Below are 15,201 nucleotides of genomic sequence, written 5' to 3'. Positions count from 1 at the left end.
TCTATCATCCATACCTGAACAGGATCCCCATCAGATAATGGTCGTGGAAGGAAATGGTGGTGCAAATCCCCACATGTAATAACTATATAAGAAGTAAATGCAAGAAATCATTTAAAGACACCACTGGGTAGAGGAAAAGTCAATTTCAGAAAATTGCAACTGGAAGGGCAGCTGGGTGGTTCAGTGGGTTAAGCATCCAACTCTTGATCTCAGCTCAGGTCTTGAACTCACGGTCATGAGTTGAAGCCCTGTGGTGGGCTCCACGCTGGGTGTGGAGCCTACTTTAAAAAAAAAAAAAAAGGAAAAAAAAAAGAAAATTGCAACTGAAATAGGTAAAACTTATGAGTTTGCAGCTTACTGGCCAGGGGGGTATAACTCAACCCCCAAAGCTACAGAAAACACTGGTGGGAAAAGCTGAAACATTACCAGTTAAAGGTATCAGAGATCAGATTTAGGATTAGAAAAGCAGCTGGAGGGGCACCTGGATGGCACAGCAGTTAAACATCTGCCTTCGGCTCAGGGCGTGATCCCGGCGTTATGGGATCGAGCCCCACATCAGGCTCCTCCACTATGAGCCTGCTTCTTCCTCTCCCACTCCCCCTGCTTGTGTTCCCTCTCTCGCTGGCTGTCTCTACCTCTGTGGAATAAATAAATAAAATCTTTAAAAAAAAAAAAAAGAAAAGAAAAGCAGCTGGAAATTTAAAGCACCATGATAACAGAATGAACCTCAAGTTCAGAACAACTGCCCAAATCCCTAGCTTAGAGCTAGCCTACACAGGAGTGAAGGAGCCCCCAAGGAACCCAACAAGAAAAAAGTCAAAGACCAGAGACATAGTTTGAAAAATGGCACCACACAGGATCAGATCTGAGAGTTTGATGCTTTTCTCAAATATAGACATTCCTCAACTGAGATAGCTCAAGTGGCAGACAGCTGAGGCCAAACGGGCTTGAACAGTGAAAGTATAGAACCCCAAACCAGCAGGAGCCAAAAACAAAAAAAAAAACCCAAAAACCAAACACAAACAAAAAAACACCACAAAAAAACAAACAAACCACAAAACCACAAAAACCTCAGGAAAGATAAGCCAAATCCATATTCAAATCTTTCAACCACCAAATCTGCAGGCACAGGGAAGACCTCTACAGGGCGAGGCTAAAGAAACAGGCATGAGAAGTCACATAAACAGATATCAGCAGCTATATATTACAAAGGAGACAAAGTCTACCATTTGAATACAAGCAGGTTGAACAGCTACTAGGTCAAAAATCTAAAAATCCTGAGAAGCACACACCAAAAAAATTAGAGTTGTTATTCTATACCTGCAACATCTGATTTTCAACCAAAAGTTATTCAACATGAAAAAAACAGAAAAGCGTGATCCATACTCAGGAAAAAAAAAAAAAAATAGTCAATATAACTGATTTTAAATAGGCCCAGATGTTGGATTTTGCAAAGGCTTCAAAACGGCTTTACAAATATATTCAAAGTATTAAAATAAAATACTTCAAAAAATTAAAGGGAAATATATGGAAAAATCTCAACGGAAAAATAGCAACTACAAAAAATAATATAAATTCTAGAGCTAAAAAGTACAATAACTAAAAATTGTCAATGGGCTCAATAACAGATTGGAGATGGCAGATGAACTTAAATATCTACCAGTAGAAATTACCCAACAGAGAGAAAAATGTTTGAAGAAAAATTAATAAAACCTTAGAGACAAAATGTAAGACATTATGAAGCACCCCAGCATTCACGCAACTGGAATCCCAGGAAAAGAACAAGGAAAGCAGCATTTTAAAAAACCGAAGAAATGGGGATGCCTGCGTGGCTCAGTCATTTAAGCGTCTGCCTTCTGCTAGGGTCATGGTCCCAGGGTCCTGGGACTGGGACCCACATCGGGCTCCCTGCTGAGCAGGGAGCCTGCTTCTCCCTCTCCCTCTGCTACTCCCCCTGCTTGTGCTCTCTCTCTCTCTGTCGAATAAATAAAATCTTTTTTAAAAATTGAAGAAATAATGGCCCAAAACTTCCAAAATATGGTAGAAAACATTAAAGATTCAAGAAGCTCACCAAACCCCAAGAAAGATAAAACTAAAATCATTCCTAGACACACTACAAATATAAAAAAGCTAAAGTTAAAGCGAAAATTTTGAAAGCAATAAGAGGAGCCTTTGTGTTGTATATGAGGAAATAACAATAAATAACTGGGGGACTTCTCACTAGAAAGTATGAAAGCCAGAAGACTGGAAAAACATTCAAAGCACTGAAGGAGGGAAAAATTATCAGTAATATTTCTATATCCAGCTAAACTATCCTTCAAATATGACTGCAAAATAAAATAAATTTTCAGTAAACAAAAACTGAGATATTTGTTGCCAGCAGAACCACACTACAGCAAATTCTAAAGTAAGTACCTTAGCCTAAAGGAAAAATGACACTGGATAGCAAGTGGGACCTATATTAAAAAATTTTTAAAAAGGAAGTATGTGACAGGGCACCTGGGTGGTGCAGTCATTAAGCGTCTACCTTCGGCTCAGGGCGTGATCCCGGCATTCTGGGATTGAGCCCCACGTCAGGCTCCTCTGCTGGGAGCCTGCTTCTTCCTCTCCCACTCCCCCTGCTTGTGTTCCTCTCTCGCTGGCTGTCTCTCTCAAATAAATAAATAAAATGTTAAAAAAAAAAAAAAAAAAGGAAGTATGTGAGTAAAGATTTTAACTATATTTATTTTATTCTATTTTTTAATATCTCTAAAAGATACGACTACTAAATTAAAAATTATAAATCAATGATGATAGGTTCATAACATAAACAGATCTAATACATAACAATAGCACTATGTAAATAAAATAAGAAGTAAGTAAAAACACACCATTGAAGATTTCTATATTTCACCTGAAATAATTCAATATTAACTGTAAGTAAACTGGAAAAAGTTTAAGATGCATGTGATCCATGGAGCAAAACTAAAAATTTAAAAATGCGAAAATACAGAACTAGAAAGGCAATAGAGAAATTAAAATGAAATACTAAAAAAATATCTGATTAAAATAAAAGAAGACATAAAGGAGGGACAGAGGAACAAAAAAAAAAACAGAAGACAAAACATATTGCAGAAGGGAAGACCTCAGTATAATCATACCAATAATTAAATGTAAGTGGACTAATACTCCATTCAAAAGACAAAGATATTTTTAAGACTATGTTTAAAATCCGAGACCGAGGAATGCCTGTGTGGCTCAGTCGGTTAAGTGTCTGCCTTCGGCTCAAGTCCCAGGTCCCAGGTTTCACTCTCCTCTCTCTCTCTGACAAATAAATAAAATCTAAAAGTGAATGAATGAATGAATGAATGAATGAATGAATAAAATCCAAGACCCAGTTGTATGCTTTCAACAAAAATATGCTTCAGATAATAAAGACATAAACAGAGTAAAAGTTAAAAGCTACAAAGAATGTATCCCATGCAAACAATAAGCTAAGAAAGATGATGAGTCTATATATTAAGATCAGACAAAACAGACTTCATAACAAGAAATATTACTGAAGACAACTGGGGACTTCATAATGATAAAATAACCAATATATCAGGTAGGCATAACAATTATAAATATAGATGTGACTGATAACAAATCTTCAAAACACATAAAGTAAAAACTAACAACTAAAATGAGAGAAAGATGAATCCACAATCATAAAGACTTTAACAAACTCTCAGAAATTGATAGAACTAGACAAAAATCTCAGTAAGAATATAGAAAATCTAAATGACATTATTAATTACCTTATCCCAACTGATATTTCCAGAACACTAAACCCAATACCTGCAGAATATACACATTCTTTCAAGTCCACAGGGAATGTCTACCAATAGAGACCATATACTGGGCCATTAAACAATTCTCAATAGTTATCAAAATATTAAAATGTAATAGACTACATTCTCTTACTGCCACAGAATTAAGTTAGAAATCAAAATTAAATAAATAAATAAAACATCTGGAATATCTGGAAATTTAAAACTCACTTTAAAGAACTCATAAAAAACACAAAGTAAATTAGAAAATATTTTGAACTGGATAATAATGAAAATTGGTAAACTGATAAAATAGATTTCATCAAAATTTCAAATGTCTGCTCTCTGAAAAATACTATTGTGCCAAAATGAAAATGTTTTCCAAATACATACCTGATAAAGAACTGACACTTATATGAAGAAACTGCAATAAGCAAACAACCCAATAAAATACGGGCTAAAATATTTAACAGACACTTAAAGAAGATATGTGACCATCAACAAAGTACGTGAAAACATCATCAATATCGTTCACGATTAGCGAAATGTAAATTAAAACCAGTTACTTCCCACCTTGTAGAAGAGGTAAAATTAAAAAGACTCACAATACCAAGTATTGGCAAGGATGTGCAGTGGCTGGAACTCTCACACATTGCTGGTAGCAACGTGTATGTAATTATTCTAACGGAAATATTTTTATTCTGTCTCTCCAAAAAGATAAGCTAATCCAGCAAAAGGCAGTAAAAAAAAAAAAGTTTGAATTGGCAAGGTATACCTGAAGCATATATTTTCTTTATTTAATTTTACACAGGTTTCATACTTCTTAAATAAATTGAGTAACTAAAAGTCAACTGCCACCTAAAAAAATCAGTTCATGGATAAAACGACATGACCCAGTGAGCAGCTTCAGAGAACCTTCCACCAAATTCATGGAATTCATCGACAATGAAGACGAGGCAGAAATCCAAGTACCTAGTCTGGGCTTCCTCAGCTCAACATCTTAAGGTCCTCCTTCTACTCTGAGGTCTGGGTCGACCTTGGGAAGAACAAGGCAGCCACAACCAACCTCTCTACTGGAGTGTGTGGACTGACCTTGACAAAGAGTTAACTAACGGAGTTATCTGCATGGAAAACTGGTCATCTCACACTGAGGGGGAGAAAAGTGGATGTGCTCCATCCTGGACAGGTGAACACACACACGGTGTGAACAGAGCTCAACACCACCATCAGCCTTCTGATGCCCCTGAGAAAAACACGTAACCCAGGAGAACAGCATGTCCATGGAAGTTCGCTGGGAAACTTTATTCTTGCTAAAATTTAGGACTTAATAAGAACTGAAGGACAGGGCTGGGACCGCTTGGAGTAGAGATGCTGACAGCCTTTAAAAAATTAAAGAAAGTGACTTTAAAGAAAGAGACCAATCCCTGAGGAAAATGGTCCTAGTATCACCCTCACTTCTCGTCACAGCCCCTAAAAATAAGTCCCAGTATTTTATCCCAACCTTGTTATCATGGCCGACCTCCCCCTCCTCTGAGGTAATGTCTATAAATCTTGGCATCCGCTATGGACTATGAGAAACAAACTGAGGGCTACAGAGGGGAGGGGGGTGGGGGAATGGGATAGACCGGTGATGGGTAGTAAGGAGGGCACATATTGCATGGTGCACTGGGTGTTATACACAACTAATGAATCATCGAGCCTTACATCGAAAACCGGGGATGTACTGTATGGTGACTAACATAATATAATAAAAAATCATTATTAAAAAAAAAAAAAATCTTGGCATCCAGTGTGCTTTTGCGCCACATGTCAGCTATTAGCAATGGTATTTTTCCTGACAGCTAATTGGTAACATTAAAGAAAAGAAATGAAGAGCGTCGTGCTTTGCAAAGTCATTTTATACCATGAGCAGCAATAAGCATTTTATGAGGCTCATGGCACTGCCTGGGAATCAAAAGGACACACTTTTCACCCTATTTGCCAGGAAAATGGAAATGAGAAGATGAAATCCATACCTTGGGTTTACCTGGGTTTATTTACAGGACAGCTGAATTAGTGACATTTCCTGTGCCAGAAGATTCTCTCCAAGGAACACTTGTGCTGAGGGAGTCCTCGGAGGCAGGCAGACATCTAGGGAGCCTCCCCACCCCACCCACACCTGCGGCCGCGTGTCCCCTACCTTTCCTTTTGGTTGTGTAAAATCCAACAGCCGAACCATCCCGCCACAGAATCTTTGCTTGCTCCTTCACAGAGTGAGGTAAAAAAAACATGTCACCGTCATCCAAATTTCTCTCCAATCTTCCAAAAATAATGACATTTAGAATGAAAAGCACAATCCTTTCCCCAAATGACTGAACCTTTGAAGGGGGAATAAAAAGAAAAGAGGAAAAGAACAAGCAAGTGAGAGAGGAAAATCACACGCGATAAATTTTGCACTTGGAATCAATCCACGCGTTGGGGCCGGGTGTGTGCGCCATCATTGCACGATTCCTTTCATGCTCAAGAGCCAAAATGTGAATCATAGTTTCTCACCGAGGTTTTCACAAGCCTGACCTTTTGCACCCATCGGCCTCCAGGAGTGAGGGGCAGTGCCAGAGGGGCCTCCTGGGTCCCCAGGGCCACCTATGTGGAAGGTAAGTCGACAGGGAACAATCCATTGCAGGTCAACAAAACAGGAAGTTACTTCCGGGGCGGAGGGGCAGGCAAGCCATTTCACCAGCTCCCCTGGAGCCCAGAAATAAACCCAATCCACCATTTTTAATAACAGCCCTAGAATTCTGGCCCTCAGAAGGAAGGTAAAGAATTGGGGGGATCCAGGGCTACGTCACAAGCAGATGATTTCCAACGGCTTGTGATGTGGCAGATTTGGAGCCTACACTACAGTCCCAATCCCAGAGAATTACTGGGAGTCAAGGCCCATCTTGTTCTAAAGCAAAACCACTTGTTGCCCACCGCAATGTCACAACAGGTGAGGAAACTATATGTGGTCAAGGTCAGGCCCATACAGAGTTTTCGCATTAACAAGTCAAAATGACTTCATGTTCCTGCCTCTTCAGTAAATGGTGCTGGGAAAATTGGACAGCTACATGCAAAAGAATGAAACTTGACCACTATCTCACACCATACACAAAAATAAACTCCAAATGGATGAAAGACCTCGATGTGAGACAGGAATCCATCAGAATTCTAGAGGAGAACATAGGCAGCAACCTCTACGACATCGGCCAAAGCAACCTTTTTCATGATACATCCCCAAAGGCAAGAGAAACAAAAGATAAAATGAACTTATGGGACTTCATCAAGATTAAAAGTTTCTGCACAGCCAAGGAAACAGTCAGAAAAACTAAGAGGCAGCCCACGGAATGGGAGAAGATATTTGCAAATGACACTACAGATAAAGGACTGGTATCCAAGATCTACAAAGAACTTCTCAAACTCAATACACGAGAAACAAATAAACAAATCAAAAAATGGGCAGAAGATATGAACAGACACTTTTCCAATGAAGACATACAAATGGCTAACAGACACATGAAAAAATGTTCAAAATCATTAGCCATCAAGGAAATTCACATCAAAACCACACTGAGATACCACCTTACGCCAGTTAGAATGGCAAAAATAGACAAGGCAAGAAACAACAATTGTTGGAGAGGATGTGGAGAAAGGGGATCCCTCCTACATTGTTGGTGGGAATGCAAGTTGGTACAGCCACTCTGGAAAACAGTGTGGAGGTCCCTTAAAAAGTTAAAAATTGAGCTACCCTATGATCCAGCCATTGCACTACTGGGTGTTTACCCCAAAGATACAGACGTAGTAAAGAGAAGGGCCATATGCACACCAATGTTCATAGCAGCAATGTCCACAATAGCTAAATCGTGGAAGGAGCCGAGATGCCCTTCAACAGATGACTGGATTAAGAAGTTGTGGTCCATATATACAATGGAATATTACTCAGCTATCAGAAAGAACGAGTTCTCAACATTTGCTACAACATGGACGGCACTGGAGGAGATAATGCTGAGTGAAATAAGTCAAGCAGAGAAAGACAACTATCATATGATTTCTCTCATCTATGGAACATAAGAACTAGAATGATCAGTAGGGGAAGAAAGGGATAAAGAAAGGGGGGGTAATCAGAAGGGGGAATGAAACATGAGAGACTATGGACTATGAGAAACAAACTGAGGGCTACAGAGGGGAGGGGGGTGGGGGAATGGGATAGACCGGTGATGGGTAGTAAGGAGGGCACATATTGCATGGTGCACTGGGTGTTATACACAACTAATGAATCATCGAGCCTTACATCGGAAACCGGGGATGTACTGTATGGTGACTAACATAATATAATAAAAAATCATTATAAAAAAAAAAAGAATTTTCTGCATGTATATAGCCCACAGGTGGCAAATATGTGGCATAAACAGAGGCCTCCCACTCCTGCACCCACAGCAGACATAACTAATCAATCCCGCTCTATGTGGCTGAGCCTGCATACGGTCATAGAGTCCTTCTCAATGCATTCCTCCGGACAGCCACAAGCCAGCACTAAATGTGATACTTGAGATGAACCCAATCAACTATTGATCAAGTGACAATGTTGTTTTATTAGATTTTACTGACAAGACTGCTGCGTGACAGCCTACGTGCGTGGGTGTTTGTCACCCATCCTATGCATCACCACAAGATCAGCAATGCCATTAAATGGGCTGTCACTTCCACCCACACACTAGCATCCAATTCTCCTACCTGCTGGGGAGGTCCTGATTTATAGGTAAGGAAATGGAAACTCAAGGAGGTTAAGTGATTACATTTATTGATTTCCCTGCCTCATTCCAAAGAGGACTTATGACAGCTGGACGATGGCTCTGTCAGAGGCAGACAGGCTCAAAACCACAGGCCAGGGTTTCTGAGTCCCAGGCTGGTGCACCTGCGACAGCCCAGCCCATGGTTCCCTTCTGCACCTTCATCCATTACAGCTAAGGCTTTGGAAAAGGGAAGTTTAATATAAATGTCTACACGAGTTTTATACTGAATACTTAGTCCTTAAATTTTTATCATCCTCCTCATCATCATCATTTGTGACTGTGGCTTCTTGGCCTGGATTTGCTGGGAGTTCCTTCGCAATGCCCAACTCTCTGAGCCTCGGTTTCTTCCACTGGTCAAGGGAGAAGATTGCCTAAGTTGTCCTTAAAACGCTTGTTTTGGGGGAAGGGTGGGTTAAAAAAAAAAAAACACTTGTTTTCAAATGCTCTGATAATAAAAAAATAAGGCAGCTTGCTGCCCCCTCGCAAATAGCATGAAGTGTTCGGTGCCAATAGATTTATTAATTGGTCCCGAATGTAAAATAGTTCACCTTCATCTGGACCCAAATCTTAAATGAGGAAAAGCTTTGTGAAAACCACACCAGCTCAACTCGGAGAAGCCGCCCCGATTCTGTATCTCAGACAGTAGCAGCCAAATCACGTCAGACTTGAAGAATAACTAGCTGGTCGCACAACCTGAGTGGGGTGATGTGGGAGGTTATATTTTTCAACTTAGAAGACTGAAAAGTTCAGAGGAAAACCAGAAGAGAAAAGCAGATTGCATCTGGCAGAAGGGAAATATCCAATCAAAAACTGGCAGGAGAAAAAGGAGAAAAGAAAATGCACTTAATTTGTCCAATTTCATTACGGGGCAAAAAAAGAAATGTGTGACATGTGATTCTGACTTAGAAACCTTTCTGGAAACACAAAACCGAGATCCAATTCTAATCCCTCAATCAGGACCACTAATTTTGTTAACAGAAAGAACATTAAGCTTTTTTTTTTTTTTTGCTTTTTTTTTTCTTTTTTTGGTAATTTATAAAGAATAGCTGCCTAAGAAACAAAATGTAATTAAAAGAAAAAAAAAGTCAAGACCCAAAATTCTACAAATGGAGAGGGAAACTATCTCCATAGACAGTTGGGGCGGATCGATGTTTACGACACAGTTCATTAAGTGCAAGTAACATCCAGGTTTCTTTCTGTTCACAACATAGGCCACATTTTCAGAGAATTCAGGGTTTCCCTCAGCTAAACACAGAAGAATTGACACATGGAAGAAGTGACTGCTCTTGTTCTGAAGAAAAGAAAAAAAAAATTATTTAAAGAGCAAGTCAGACTGCCCCTGGCATTCGGAACACCCAACCACTAAATACCCCTGGCCCACCTGTGGAAAGGAGCTGGGACAGCAAGACAAATGGGTATGTGAGGCTGCCCCACTGGGTACCCCACACTCATTGGCTGAATCTCAAACCATTGTTAATTTTGCCGGGCGGGGGGGGGGGGGGGGAGGACACTTTTCAAAACAGTATCTATTGAGTCCATTAAAACCAGACCTGAAAATATCCTGCTGTTTGCAACAATGTGAATGTAACTAGAAGGCATTATACTAAGTGAAATCAAAGACAAACATTGCATGATCTCACATGCATGTGGAATCTTACAGAGCCCAACTCACAGGAACAGAGACTAGAATGGTGCTTACCAGAGGCTGGGGGTAGGAGAAGAGAGAAGATGTTGGTCAAAAGGTACAAACTTCCAATTATAAGATGAATTAAGTTCTGGGCATCTAATATACAGCAGGGGAACTATAGCTAATAATACTGTATTATATTAAAGTTGCTAAGAGAGTAGATCTTAAATGTTCTCATCACCAAAATAAAGGGCAATTCTGTAATGTGAAGCAGGTGTTAGCCAACACCATGGTGGCCATCATTCTGCAACATGTAAGTGTATCAGATCAGCACCTCCTATGCCTCAAATGTACACATTGTTTGTATCAGATTATCTCAATAAAGCTGGGGAGGGGAAACAGGCATGCAAAAGACAACCCACAGACGAAAACAATATTTGCAAATCAAATATGCAAAGTATGCAATAAAGACTTGCTCCAGATACATAAAAAATTCTTACAACTCAACAGTCAGACGTCAAATAACTGAATTAAAAAGTGGGCCAAGGATTTTAATAGCTATTTTCCCAAAGGGGATATATGAATGGCCAATAAGGACATGAAAAAATGCTTAACACCCTTAGCCATCAGAGAAATGCAGCTCAAGACCACAATGAGATACCACTTCCCACCCAGTAGGATGAAGAACATAAAAAAAACCAGACAATAAACAAGTGTCAGGGAGGACATGGAGTGATGGAAGCCCTCAGATGTTACTAGTGGGACTGGGAAATGGTGCACCTGCTGTGGAATACAGTTTGGCGGTTCAACAAGTTATATAGAGAATTACCATATGACCAGCAGTTCCACTCCTGGGTATATACCCAAGAGAATTGAAAATATATGTCCTCGCAAAAACTTGTACGCAAGTGTTCATAGTGGCATTATTCCTAATGGCCAAAAGGTAGGAACAACTCACATGTCCGTCAATAGATACACGGATAAACACACAAGCTCTAACCGTGCAGTGGGATATTATCCAGCCATAAAAGGAATGAAGCTCTAACACACACTAGAATGGGGACGAACCTTGAAGACGTTATGCTCATGAGAGAAGCCAGACCACAACAGGCTACATACTATATGATTCTAGGGATGCGAAATGTCCAAGATAGACAGATGCACAGAGACAGAAAGTAGATTCCTTGCCAGGGGCTGGGGAAAGAGGGAAATGAGGGGTGACTGCTGATAGGTAAGGGGTTTCTTTTTGGGGTGATGAAAACATTCTAGAATTCAATAGTGGTGACTGAGGCACAACTCTGTGCAAATACTGAAAATCACTGAACTGTACACTTTGAAAGGGTGGAATTTATAGTATGTGTTATGTGTATATATGTAGTATGAAGCTGTTATTTGAAGGGAAAAATGTATTTGGTTTTGGGTTTTTTTTTTTTTTTAATTGTTCAAGAGAAGGGAAAACCCCAGATTATCAATTCATTCTCTAAACAAAACTCAAAAGAATATTGTTATTTCATTCTGTATTTGTAGGTCCCAATGAGGGAGATCAAGTGGAATTCCAGATACCTGTGGACAGATCCACCATTTAAGACTGCCAAGAAGCACCTAAGGAATTAAGATAAATATGCCAATCAAAGGAAAACAGGCAGACGTGAGGCAAATAGTCTAAATTCTGCACTAGTTAACTACCTTTCTCATCAGCCTCTGTCCCAGCCAAACTGCAGTGGAGTGGATGCCACAAGGACTCTGAGGAGCTGCTGTGGCACCTGCCCTCACCCCTGCCATTCTACTTTGGCTTTACAACAGTTCCATAAGGCTGCAGCCCATCAAAGACCTACAGGCCCAACGTCAACGAGACTGGAGTTTGGGTCCAGTTCACTCACTCACTAGCTGTGCGGCTCAGCCTCAATTTCTTCATCTGCAAAACAAATACCTTGAGGATTCTAAAATTAGATAATCCCTGTAAAGAGTCCGAGGACACAGGCGAGTACCTAACACAATGTCTGACTCAGACTAAGTAGCAAAAAACATTACTTGGACGCAATAAGCAGAATTTTCCTACACACTGGAGAGACGATGGGGATTTAAGTTTTAAAACGAAGACATGAGAGGCCACTCAGGAAGGTGAGAGAGATCTGCCAATAGCCAGATGTCTATTGCATACAGCCATTTATTACTATTTTCCTTACTGGCGGGGCATTCCAGATTGAATAGCGTCCCCCAGAAAGATGTCACAAGCCCTAACACCCAGTACTTGGGAATGTGACTTATTTAGAAAGAGAGTCTCTGCAGATGATCGAGTGAAGATGAGGTCATTAGGATGGACCTGAATCCAGTATGACTGGTGCCCATATAGAAAGGGGGGATCTGGACAGAGAGAGACCCACACTGCGGGAAGATGATGTGAAGACATGGGGAGAAGGAATGCCTGAGGCCACCAGCAGCCAGGACGGACGCCTGGAAAAGATTCTCCCTCATGGCCCTCAGGAGGAGACCTGATTTCAGACTTACAGTCTCAGGGGCTGTGAGACAACACATTTCTGTTGTTTCAGCAACCCCCCCACGCCCCTCTCCCCTCCCCCAGGCCTCCCCCCACCTGCTTCCTGAAACTGCCTTTCAGCAAACCCCCCAGGCAGACTGCTTTCAATTATTAACATGATAATAAGCACAGTGACTTTAAAACCTGTTTTGCAATATCTATTTCCGTCTACACCACCTCACCTTCATCAGACCTTCTCTGGCAGGATCCGAGGTACGTAGGACGTCTTCTGTGGGCCACCAGGATTCCTTTATGTAAACAGCCACCACTAAAGACAAAGCCAAGAGAAAATGAGGATGTGTGCACAGCCGGCCAGCCACCAGAGAGGCCGATTCAACAGCTTGCAGCCCCTGTCAAGGTGCAAAGGACAAGTACACGTGGGTAAAGCAGGTGATATTTCTGGAGCTAAGTTCTCTGAGAGCACTGACCAGGACGCAGTGACCGCTATCACCCGAAGGGGACTTCACAGAGGTCTTCACAGATGGCTCGTTGCCGCCTCCAAAATAAGAAGCGTGTGTCCCGATGCTATTGGGCAAAGAACGCTACCCACCAACACGGACAAATTCGATGGAAAAGAATTACATTTTTTTTCAACGCTCAGTTATGTGCCACAACTCAAACTCCCCATGTAGTCAAATCCAACATTTCTGAAGGGCATGGAGCACAGAATCTTCTTTAAAAATAAAAAAGCATGAGTAGGGGGAGGTGCAGAGGGGGAGAGAGAAGCAGACTCCCTGCTGAGCAGGGAGCCTGACATGGGGCTTGATCCCAAGACCCTGGGATCATAAGATGAGCTGAAGGCAGGAGCTTATTAAACTGAGCCACGCAAGCACCTTCTTCTCGCTCTCAGCACTGGGCCTGGCACTGGCTTCTTTTCCACGATTTTTTTTTTTTTTTTTTGGTCCCTTCTCACAGTGAAACCTCCACCGGCATTTTTTTTGAGGACAACACTGACACTGTGAGAGGTAAAGTAGCTTAAAGGCAGCCAGCGAGGAGGGCCTGAGATGGGTCCACCCTGAGCCATGGACTCCAAGTGCAGTGCTCTCTCACAGGGGCCAGAAATGAGTCACCTGTTAGGAAATGGAGTGAATCATGCAGGGGTGGTGGGGGTGCCTTTGAATAAGGAGTTTCTGGGGCTGGATCTGCAGGAGAAGGAAGAGACATCTCTCTTCCCCCCCCCCCAACTCCTCCCCCCCCCCGCCCCCAGTCTAGACAGTCCCTGAGGCCTGTGGATTCTGCTCGTTCCATGTTTGGACATGGTTCCTGCTAGTGTAGGGGTGACCTTGGAACACCTTCAACCTCACTAAGCCCCAGACTCCTCATCAGACTTGCCCCACTGATCACCCGAGATGGCTGACAAGTTCCAACGATCGGGTGTGAAACACCCACCACAGAGCGCTCTGTGCCAAACGTGCTCAGTGACAGCCGATAAATGTCAGCTCTGCCTCCTCCCCCCGCCCCACCCATGCCGCTGCCACCAAATCAATCAGTTCCACCTGCCGCCTCATGATGGGCTCGATCCCCTCCTCCCCAGCCCCAGATGCCAGCAGGGTCCTGGCCACCATCCACAGAAGACTGTGATAGCACCTCACCTGGTCCCCTGCCTCAGTCTCCCCCACTGATCCATCCCTACGAGTGGCCACTCCAAAGGCTAATCCAATCATGGCCTCTGCCTCTTGCCTCTCAGCTGGGCAACCCTCCTTTCCTTGCTTAGGGATTCCATTTAAACACCAAAGTTACTTTGGTTGTTTTATGGTTTTTTTTTTTTTAATTAAGATCATTTTTTATAGCAGTTTTAGGTTCACAGCAAAATTGAGGGGAAGATACAGAGACCTCCCATATACCCTCTGCCCACACATACATATAGCGCCCCCCGCCCCCCGTCAACATCTGCTCCAGGGTGGGAACTTAGTCACAACTGATGAACCCACACGGACACATCAGAGTCACCCAAAGCCCCTAATCTACATTCGGGTCCACTCTTGTTCTACGTTCTATGGGTTTGGACAAATGTGTAACGACATGCATCTATTATTATGGTATCACACAGAGTATTTTCACTGCCCTAAAAATTCTCTGGTCTCCATCTATTAACTCCTTCCTCCCACCACCACTCCACCCCTGGCAACCACTGATTTTTTTTTTTCTATCTCTACACTTTTGCCTTTTCCAGAATGTCATTTAATTGGAATTATAAGGTATGTAGCCCTTTTCACATTGGCTCCTTTCACTTAGTAATATGCCTTTAAGGTTCCTCTCTCTCTTTCCCTGGCTAGAGACCTCAAGAATCTTTTTAGCACTGAATACTATTCCACTGTCTGGATGTACCACAATTTCTCCTCTGGTATCTTTTTTCTACCCCCTTTTATAAAAAATTGCCATTTTTATACCAGCTTCTCAAGCCTGAGGGGTCCAAAAGCCACACAATAAAAAGATGCA

At 41.8% G+C, this 15,201-nt stretch overlaps 1 protein-coding gene across 1 annotated transcript in view; it reads right to left on the bottom strand.

The window, feature by feature from the left end:
- Nucleotides 1–15,201, bottom strand: part of LOC113263647 (protein FAM169B) — an 82,902-nt gene that overhangs the window by 25,768 nt on the left and 41,933 nt on the right. The window contains exons 2-3 of the mRNA XM_057303733.1: nucleotides 12,945–13,030; nucleotides 5,971–6,148 (exon numbers count right to left, since the gene is read on the bottom strand). Of these exons, the coding sequence (XP_057159716.1) occupies nucleotides 5,971–6,148; nucleotides 12,945–13,030 (264 nt within the window). The remainder of the gene's footprint in view (nucleotides 1–5,970; nucleotides 6,149–12,944; nucleotides 13,031–15,201) is intronic.

Source organism: Ursus arctos, unplaced genomic scaffold (genome assembly GCF_023065955.2).
Source record: "Ursus arctos isolate Adak ecotype North America unplaced genomic scaffold, UrsArc2.0 scaffold_28, whole genome shotgun sequence".
Lineage (NCBI taxonomy): Eukaryota > Metazoa > Chordata > Mammalia > Carnivora > Ursidae > Ursus > Ursus arctos.
The sequence above is the reverse complement of the archived record's forward strand: the minus strand, read 5'-3'. Positions and strand labels throughout refer to the sequence as shown.